At 43.2% G+C, this 10,380-nt stretch overlaps 1 protein-coding gene across 1 annotated transcript in view; it reads right to left on the bottom strand.

The window, feature by feature from the left end:
• BAZ2A (bromodomain adjacent to zinc finger domain, 2A) overlaps positions 1–7,565 on the bottom strand; it is a 16,051-nt gene extending 8,486 nt beyond the window's left edge. The window contains exons 1-10 of the mRNA XM_006897679.1: positions 7,430–7,565; positions 5,494–5,882; positions 5,289–5,403; positions 4,220–4,405; positions 3,111–3,326; positions 1,922–2,371; positions 1,736–1,796; positions 828–936; positions 576–677; positions 205–415 (exon numbers count right to left, since the gene is read on the bottom strand). Of these exons, the coding sequence (XP_006897741.1) occupies positions 205–415; positions 576–677; positions 828–936; positions 1,736–1,796; positions 1,922–2,371; positions 3,111–3,326; positions 4,220–4,405; positions 5,289–5,403; positions 5,494–5,882; positions 7,430–7,565 (1,975 nt within the window). The remainder of the gene's footprint in view (positions 1–204; positions 416–575; positions 678–827; positions 937–1,735; positions 1,797–1,921; positions 2,372–3,110; positions 3,327–4,219; positions 4,406–5,288; positions 5,404–5,493; positions 5,883–7,429) is intronic.
• Between the last annotated feature and the right edge of the window lie 2,815 nt (positions 7,566–10,380).

Here is a 10,380-nt window from a genome sequence, read left to right as displayed (position 1 = left end):
GGCTCTAACAGTAAGGGTAATTCAAGGAAGAAAATGGCCAGAAAAAAAGAACTACTCCAAAAGTGTTGGGAGTACAATGCTAGATTCCAAGGAGAAATTAAGTCATACTCAGACTATCTAGAAGTAAATCATATTCCCTGAGAAAGTCTCAGCATCCTAGGAGCCTTACTGAGGGACTAGAATGCCAAAAAAATACAACTGTACCTTGGGCCTCTAGTTTCTTTAGAAGGCGGCTGTCTGTCTTATTTAATAGCTCAGTGATTTTGACCTTGGGTGGCCGACCTCGGCCCCGTTTTACTTTGGGGACCTCTTTGGTCTTGGCCTTCTCAGTGTTTCGTGGTCGACCCCGTTTACCAGTAATTGCCTGAATCCTGGATGGGATTTCCTCTGCTGAGAGTTGCACCCACTGCACACCCTAATGTAATGAAGAAAACAGTTACAATGGTAGGAAGTCAATGAAGGCCCCTAGGCCTCAGAAACATGTCCCCAAACCTCCAAACCCACAAGAGGAAGTTACAGCTTATCCACCAACCCTTTCTCTGGGACAAATGCTTAATTAACCCTTGGTTCTGCACCTCTGGTGTGTCTCTCTCTTCAAAGAAATCTCCAACAGGCATTCGAGGACTGAAGCTGAAGTGTTCACGGCGAACATTGTGTACTACATTGCGGCTAAGGTACTAAGAAGAGGAAATAAAGTGACATTAATAAAGATAACTGCTCTACCATGTCTTTGGCCAATAATCAGAATCATAAGCCTTAGAGTGAACACTGCCAGTCAGCCACTGAGCTTTAATAGCAGTTTGTGCTTCACTATAAAACTGCATTACCTTGATCACTTCTGGGAACTGTTTCATCCTTTTCCCACAGGGGCCATAATACCAGGTCTCCCCTTGCCACCGGTGGGTGCCCTTCTTGATGCGCACCTCTCTCCGCCACCTGTCAGAGAAGCACATGGGCCCTACCACCAGGTCACACTCCTACCCATTCCCATGTCGCCCAGGAGCCAAGTCCACTGAGCAGATGTCCCTCCCCATATGTGTCCCACTAATCTCCATATGATAAAAAGAGGGTGGGGAAGGAAACTAAACAAAAAAATCTGCTGATTCCAACAAATGATTTTGTATGACAGGGTATAGTTAGCAATTAGGTATTCTGAGCAACAGACCAATTCTTCTCTCTTACTCAAAATTTTAAGCAGTATTTATACCCAAATGACAACCCCCTCACCCCCAGTCACCCAGACGAGTGACAATGGGAAATATTCAAGAAGGCAATCCTATAAAGTCCTTGGTATCAGCTGACTTGCTCATTTTAATCACGTTCCAATCCTGTCCTTATTCCTCCAAGAGCACAACACACAGCCTCCTACTCCAAATCATTGGTACTATACCACTCTCCAATCATTGCTATCCCTTTATACAAATAGGACAAAAAATTGAGTTTGGATGTTTGGGTCCTAGCTAGGTTTAGAAATACTAATAATTGGAGCCTCTTGAATAAAACTGAGTTATCAAAAAATGGAGGAAAAACTATGAAGGGAACCAAATCCCAAGGGAAAAAAGGACAGTCTAAGAACTGCATTCCAAAAACATTATCATCATCAGATAACTATCCCTTTATTCACTTTGTCTAATCTATTCCTCCCCTACTTCACCCTAGGAAAGGAACACTCTTCTTCCTAGGGCCAAGCATTAAACTCATCAAGGTCAATGTGGTAACAAACTTGAGCATTTACCCATGCTGGAGGGGAAGACGAACTTCTTCTGGGGTAGCAATACGTCTCCTTAGGACATCACCTTGGGAGAAAGGCACAGAATACCCAAGTTAACAGTTTAAGCAAAATATTGAAATAACAAGCCAGTAGGAAATAGTTAAATGTAACTTGGCATAGTCAGAAGTAAAACAGAATCTGGACACTCACCACTACTGGCAGTGATTCCTTCTCCAGTGTTCTCTTCCAGGTCACCAGTGGTTTCAGGAAAGCTGCTGACATTTTTATTTGTTGGGGAGGTTGTTGGGCACGTAGCTACTGGGGAAGCTGCAGGGGAGGTTTTTGAGGAGGTCACTGGGGAGGCTGTCAGAGAGGCCTCTGAGAAGACGGTTGGAAGAGCTGTTGAGGAAGGTGGAGACATTGTTGGAAAGGCTGCTGGAGAAGCTGCTGCGGAGATGTCTGGAGAGGCTGCTGGAGAAACAGCCAACGAGATTTCTGTGGACACAGATGGTGACTCTGCTGGTGAAGTTGCTGGGTGCAGATGAATGGTGGATGGCTGGTCAGGGGCGAGCTGAGTCAGGGATCCCGGGAAGTTAGTTGCCTGAGTCTCCATTTCTTCCTGTTCTGTATCACTACCATTATTCAAATCAAAGCTGTTATCTGGAATACAAAGGGAGTGAGTGAAGAAAAACAAGGTGTCACTAAAAAAAAACAACAAAAAACCACATACACACACAGAAAAAAAGACAGAACTTATTAAATGTGGACTAAGCTAAATAGGATTAGTTCAATGTTGGGAAGAAAGAAAGAAATAACTGCTACATCCCTCTGCAGCTTTTCATGAAAGTGTAAAGCATTTGCTTTCCTAAAGGTTAAAGGATAAAAGAACAAATATCTTTTTATCAGTCAGTAAGACTTCTGGCCTTTTTTCCTGCATATTCTGAATTTTACAACTTTCTGAGCACAGGGCAGAGGCCAGAGTACAGGCTATTGCCATGTTATCAACTTCAATCTTGCTTTGTCATTTTAAGTAAACTTGTCCTCAATTAAAAACAAATTCTCCCTCACAATTATCTTACTACTTGTTTTGTCCAGTTTTGAAGAGTGAAATGATTTCCAGCACTAAAATGAGACTACATAAAACCTATTCAAACCGGCTCTGATTTATCTACAAATTCTTAAGAGACAGCTAGAAATCAATTTCATTCATAGCCTTGGGAATGCCTATACAGTGACTTGTGCCTTTTGTAGTGACACTCTTTACCACATCATGTTTCTCTTAGCTCCCAGGAAGCTGCTCTCCCAAAATTTCCTACCCCTGAAGCCCTAAATATGGTACTTATCCTCAACTTATTCTACATCAAATGCTACTTTCTTTGTCCTCCATCTCCTCACTTACCTTGCAGGACAGGACCTAAGACAGGTGGAGATGTTGGGCTAGCAAAGATAGAAGCTGAAGTCTGACTATCATCTGTCAGGAGACTGAAGGCAGTGTTGTTATTGAGTGAAGGGCAATCAAGGGCAGAAATCACAGGGCTGTCCCCTAGAGGCAGCTTGTCCTCTTCACCCATCAGTTCTGTATCATCTATACCATAGAGTTCTCCACTCACTGGCTCTGTACAAGAGATAGAGGGGACAAATCAAATATTAAGGGAAAATCAGAAAGAAGATTCCTTTAAGAAATAGTGATCTGAAAACATCAGTGTGAAAATTCTTTTCAATCTTAAATTAAGAGAAAATTAATAGCCCTCTCTACTAAGAGTAAAAAGACTACAGGGACCATTAAAGCTTGAGGTAGAAAATAAAGAAATAAGTACTGATCTTATATAACTGAGAGACCAATGCAACATTCTAGAATCATAGAAGACTTTTCTTATACTTCATAGGGGATAAAGGTCATGTAACTATTCACTGGTAAATGTTGGTGTTTTTTGTTTGTTTGTTTGTTTTTCCGGTTAGTGAGAACTCAAATAACCCAACTATGTGGTAATAAATCTCTATCCAGTGAATTATTACAATCTAGGGCTGTTGGCCAAAAGGAACATTGGGAGGGAACCTAGGAAAGGAACCAATTCAGCTCAGAGTGCAGCTGGCCCAAGCAGTTTAGTAGTATGTAAATGGACTCTACCACAGGAATATCAGAAGGTCCCAATGCCCCAGAATTCCTTTTCCTGGTTTGCTATCTCTTCCAGGTACTACACAAATATCCTATTTTTTAAATATATATACATAAGAGGTAACTAATGGTTGCCGTGATGCTGAACTGTGATGGTGATGTGCCAATCGTGGTAACGGGTACCCATGGTGGACAGTGTTGGCTGGAGCTTCCCGACTAAAACAAGCCTGGAAGCAGGAGCGGCATCCACTTCCGAAATGGCTTGCCTCCGGAAATTTTATGTACAAACAGTGCTCAGGCCATTCATTCATAGGGTTGCTGAGTCGTCTACGACTCGATGGCACCAAACAACAACAATATATAAGCAGAAGAAATCCAGCCTCCAAGTTTACCTGATGCCAGAGAATTAAAAGGCTCCAAAGAATCCTCACTGAGGATTGGAGTGTCTTCCAGTTGATCAGGAAGTTGTGAAGGATCATCTAAGCAGCTCACTGAAGGATCAGGAACCAGGACTGAGACTTCTTGGTGCAATGATTCTACAGAAGTGATGGATCCATTATAACCACACATCTTCAGTTCTAGAAAATCCCAGAGCAGGGCAAAAGTCAGTATCAGTGCCTTCAATTGGTTCATGAAGCTCTAGTGGGTAGTCCATCTTTGCTAGAGGGATGTTCATTCAGCCAACATTTCCTGCTGCCAGGGTACCAGTTCTATGCTAGGTACTGATTGTAACAATATACAAATGAGCAGAGATGCACTAATAAAATACTACAGTGCGTGAAAAGAGGGCGAAAAGAGAGTGTGGTCTCAGGTAAGAACCCCATTATGTTCTCAGATAACTCCTCCAATCCAGTAGGAAGAAATAATAAACAAAAAATATGCTGTGATTTTATAAGGTAGTTACCCTTATACTTGGAATCAACTGCACGGTAAGCTTTTTGAGGGGAAAGATGAGTGGCACTGCCACCATATGTAACAATGCTAACAACAGCAAAAAGAAATTGGGAGTAGACAGGCAATGGTGTTCCCTACCTGGTTCCTTCCCTCTTTCACATGACAGTCACTACTAGGGCTCAGCCCAATTTAGCAGCCAGTCTGACCCTGCAGTAATCACTCAAAACTGCCTCAGTGCCCACTGCTAATATTCCAACCCCCGTCTATATTTTGGAAGAAGCCCTTCCTTCTTGATGCAGGGTGTCTGTTGGGGCTGTTTCAGGCTCGCCCACCTGCCCTCTCCAGGCCAGCAGCTCTGCATGAGCTTGAAATAATTTGCACTCCCACTCGCGAGCTGGTGCTGCTGCCACAAAAACACCAGCCACTTGGCTCTGCTAATCACCAACATGCAAATCAGCCTCCACTGCAGAGAGCTGGAAAGACAAGTTTTCCTCACCTCAAAAAGCCACTGCTCCCCCACAGCCCCATTTTCCCTTTCCCCACCCAGCTCACAAAACCCAGTTATACCTGGTTGCTCTTCTTCCAGCTCCAAGCTGCCTACCAAGCCGGTGCCATTCTCTGTCACCACAGAAGTCAACTCTTTTTCTCCTGTCTCATCATTATGGATACCACTGCCTACCTCCTGCGAAGGTGCAAAGGTTTGGATGGTGGATCCCAACATAGGAGAAGACTGTGGGGAGGTGAAAAAACTTGGGGGTCCATTAGGCAACACCTCAAAATTCTGGTCAGGAAAGGAATCATACAGTTCCTGTGAGTCAAAATTAAGCCCCATGGGACTCTGGGTACCATTGGCCCAGAACTCTTGGTTTCCAGCCCGTAGGTTAGTGTTGTGACTTGGTGATGAAGGTTGCCGGTTGCCCCCAAGGATGCCGTTGACTGGGTATTGTCCCCCAGAGAACTGGGAAAGAAGGGGTGGGTCCTTGAGGTTGCTGCCAGGATTGGCAGATGGGTATTGTGAGTAGTTCCAGAGACACTCATAGGCCACGTTGGGGTGATGGAGGTGTGAGGTGCTGGAGGAATGGGGAGCAGAGTTCAAAATCCCTGAAGTAGTAGTGTGAGATACAGTAGATAAGCCATTAACATTCACATCCCCATTCAAACCTGGCAGAAGAAAATAAAGTCAGTTACAGATATGTAGGCAAGTAATTCTACCATAAGAACCCCAAAGTAACAGTACTGACTAGGAAAAGAGAAGGTGAAGGGGAGGAGGATTCCCCATCTGCTAAATTCGGCTTTTCAGTCTCTAGGGAACACCAAACCCAAATGCTCCTGGATGCAAGCTTGGCAGCTATGCTGAAGCTACAGAATAGAGGGCTGAAAGTTATCCTGGCCTGTCATGGGAGCCACCAGTAAAGAGGGGGCTGTTGCTTATGCACAGGGCCTTTTTTATAAAAATAACGCTGTTTGCAGACTCCCTACAGTGACTTGCATTCTTCCCCACCCTTCCTCTCTAAGGGAATATGTCTTTTGAGAGGGCTTGATTGAGTTCTCCCATCCCTCCTTTTCCCTGGTGCCTGTTTGGCCCTGCCATGGCACCAGAAGGGACAGCCTCCACCTCACTGGCACATGCAGATCCAGCACTTTGTGCTGCGCTAAGAATAGAATTTGCAGTCACCACAGCGACAAGATCCCAACTCAGGAGGCTGGGTTTGGCCCCTCCCCATAGACATTGGAGGTCTAACTGCTTGGGGGTTGGGGGAAATCTTTGCATGACCAGTACTGCAGACTTCAGCTCTCAAAACCAATGACTACCTCTGGATTAAAGGAGAACAAAAGGAAAGGTACTAGAACACTAAAAAAGCTATGGGGGAAACACCAGTGAAATAAAGTTTCTATCGTTTCTATCTCTCTGCAACTCCCTTATAGGACAAGAGGGAGAAAGTGGTAAGTATAAGCCTGTGACAATATTTTTCTGCTGCAATGAGGGACACATGCAGGCTTCTTTCTGTTTCCAAGCATAAAGTGCCAGAAAACTAGGCAAGATTAAAGAGGTATTTGGCAGAGCCATGGTACAGAACAACTGTTAAGCCAAATCCAGAGAAAGATCTGATCCTGGTAGCAATGCATCCATGCAGAATTATAAATATTTCTCTTTAGGGAACTAGCTTAAGTACCAAAACCTTCCCTTGTCCCTACCTTCTTTCCTCAAGGACAGGAGGTAGCACAGGCATTTCTAGTGTCTGCCCTCTTCTCTTCTGAACAAACTAAAAGGCAAATACATCCCAATCATTCAAACCAACTTCTACCCCAATCCTAGCTTAATGAGGCTTCTCCAACCTCTGAAAACATATTCTCAGAGAGCTGGCACTTGATGTTTCTCTCACAGGTCTAACTTGGTTATCAGTAGCCACATGACCATGCTGCAGTAGCCAGAGAACAGAGGTGACAGAAAAGCAGGACAAGATGAAAAAGCCAGTACGTCTAACTCAAGACTAAAAATGTTACTTCTGTAAACCCCTAGAAATTGTTCTTAGAAGTATAATTTCTTTCCAACCACTGGAATTCAATAGATTCATTTCCTCTCTTCCCTCCTGATAGGAAAAAAGTAGTTCTGAGGTAGCTAGTAAGTAAGGGAATTAAATCTCCCATCAACCTGTTCTAAAGGAATGATGCCCATTCCCTCCCCAGCCCATGGCCCTCACACTCACTTTTCCCTTGCTGAGGGAAGTTCATGGGAGACCCGTTAGTGTAGAGGCCCTCCCCTGAAGAAGGAGAGGGTTTCAGTCCTGAGGCAGCAGGTGCAGAGGAAAGGCCAGTAAAGTTAAAATGATCATTTGCCTCCATTTCTGTAGGAGGAGAAAGAGGGGGAAAAAATACTGGTGATTAAACAAACTCATGTCATTTGGAATTTTCTAAAGAATAACCTCCATTCCTTCATCTACTTACCCTTCTCTACCTAAGTTTGGTGAGAAATCCAAGATACAAGTGGTGAGGGATTCCTCCTCCTATATTAAGTCACCCATCCCCCATCCCAGCTCATGTCTTCTAAACCAGATTACTTCTCTACATCAGGTAACAGAAGACATATATTTAACACTCTCTATCCTTTCATAATCCAGGAAATCAAAAAACGTATTGCGATGGCAAAGTGTGCTGTTAGGGGCCTCTCTAGGGTACTGAGGAGCAATGGTGTCTCTCTGGAGACTAAGGTGTGTCTGATACAGGCTATGGTCTTTGCAATAACTTGTTATGCATCACAGAGTTGGACAATGACTAAGGAGGATAGAAGGAGAATTGATGCCTTTGAGCTGTGGTGCTGGAGAAGAATACTGAATGTATCCTGGACTGCCAAGAAAACAAACAGATTCATTCTGGAGAGGGTTAAACCAGGCTGCTCCTTGGAGGCAAGGATTCTGAGGCTTCGTCTGACATACTTTGGACATGTCGTAAGGAGGGAGAGGTCCTTGGAGAAGGACATCATGCTTGGGAGGGTGGAGGGACGGTGCAGAAGGGGAAGACACTCTATGAGGTGGATTGATTCAGTGACTGGGGTAATCGGGATGGGTGTGTCAGAGGCAGTGAGACTGGCACAGGATAGAGCAGGGTTTAGGGCTGTTGTACATAGGGTCGCTATGAGCTGTAAGCGACTCAATGGCACATTAACAACAACAACATCCTTTAATACGGGAGCTCTGGTGGCTTAATGGTAAAGAGTTCCACTGCCAAACCAAACGCATGCAGTCTGAACCTACCAGCTGCTCCCTGAGAGAAAGATGAGCAATCACAATCTCTTCCCTAAGGCCTCTAAAAACCCACTGGAGGGTCAGCTGTGAGTTGTTTCCAACTTGCCAGTACACATTGTAACAACATCCTTTTCTAAAAATTCCCCCTTCAAATTAAGGGGTCACAAGAAAATTCTCAAAGCCTCTTTATGCCATGTAGCCATGGAGATGGATGTGTTGGCAGAAAAAGTCTATCTGATAAACACTATGACTTGTGTTATCTTGAGCTAAACAGCTAATCTATAGCCCTAGATATCTGAAGAAGAGAGTTCCCGGGAGCAAAACTCAAATAATCCAACAACACTTCTAATGTTTGCTCACAGGAAATAACATTCTTTCCAAGAGCAATTAAGAAAAATGTCAGAGATAGAAAAACCACTAAATATGAGACTGTCCCACAAAATATTATTCTGTATGTCTATTATAAGACTTCCTAATGTTTTTGGTTTTGTTCTGTTAAAGTTTACATGTAAACTTTCATGGTGAAAATAGCACTATAAAGATATTTATGTTTTTAAGGTTGTAGTGGCTCACTGAGTAGTATGGTTAAAAAGCTTTTATAATGTCCTAGTAAGAGGTAACATACTACTATCAAGCTTGACAGAACTGAAGCCCTTAATCAGAACAAATTTAACACTATAGAGCAAAGAAAAAAGAGCAGCAGAAGGCAAAATTTCTGGTAAAATCCAATGTAATAACCAGATACTTATAGGTACAGTTGTTGTTGTGTACTGAGTCAGAACCAATCCACAGCTGCCCCTTTCAGAGGCAGTTAATCTCTCCGGAAGAGACTGCCCATCCTTCTCCCGCAGAGCAGCTGGTGGCCTTGAACTGCTTGCCTTCAGGATTGCAGCATTTCTTGCCAGTAGGCCACCAGCGCTCCCTATACAGGTACTAATGCATACTGAATTGGTATGTTAAAAAACATGACTGTCTTGATACAGGAAAAGAAATTCCTTATGTTACTGTTTTTGAAGTTTTGGTTGTTTTCTTGGTTTTGTTTTTTTTTTAAGGTAGGAGAAGAATTCACATAGAAAGGTTTCTTCTCAATCACCTAAAAAGAGGCAAGCAGCACTTCTAGCTGAGATTTTAAATACTTAATTGCTGTAGAGTCAGAATCAACTCACAGCTGACTTGGGTTTTCAGATGCTATAATCTATCTACACAGTAGATTACCCATCTTTCTTCTAAAGACAATCTGAGTTAGCACTGCAACTCTTTACAGACTACACCACCTTTTTGGTGATTTGTTGGTTGTTTTAAAAAAGGCAATTTGTATCTTGATTTAAGGGAAAAAAGCTTTCTCCTATTTCTTATTTCACTCTAAAATAAGTAGCAGACCTAAATTTGCCATCAATGAAACCAGGTCTTTATAGAGAAGACTTCAAGGTCATTTAGGACATCTCTCTAGTTTATTTAGGGTCCCTCTACAACAGTAAAGGAGCTCCAATACAGTAGTACACTACAAGTTAGTTACACTACTAACCAAAAATTAGCAGTTCAGTCTCTTCCAGTAACAAGTCACAATGCTGGAAACCTGGTGGAAGGTTACCATGAGTTGGAATTAACTGGCAGTGAATTTGATTTCAAATCTCTAAAAGTTTCTATCACATGGCAAAGAGGACCTGCTCAGTGGTTCATTTCTGAAGTCTGTTTTAGATTCCTCTACCCCCACCCAGTTTTAAGTGCAGCCACATCTCCCCCCTTTGGTGGATCGCTCACTCTTCGAGTTTTCCCAGCTCTGTACACTCAACTATATTCTCCAACTCAATGATAGGCCGATAGTTCATTCTTCCATTCCATCTGAATCCATGAGGAAATGAGTGACCTTCTCCTCTCTGCTGTTCTGGGAAAGAGTAGCATTTCTTGTTTGAAAC

This window comes from Elephantulus edwardii, unplaced genomic scaffold, assembly GCF_000299155.1.
Source record: "Elephantulus edwardii isolate Elephantulus edwardi_28Jun2011 unplaced genomic scaffold, EleEdw1.0 scaffold00212, whole genome shotgun sequence".
Taxonomy (NCBI): Eukaryota; Metazoa; Chordata; class Mammalia; order Macroscelidea; family Macroscelididae; genus Elephantulus; species Elephantulus edwardii.
The sequence above is the reverse complement of the archived record's forward strand: the minus strand, read 5'-3'. Positions and strand labels throughout refer to the sequence as shown.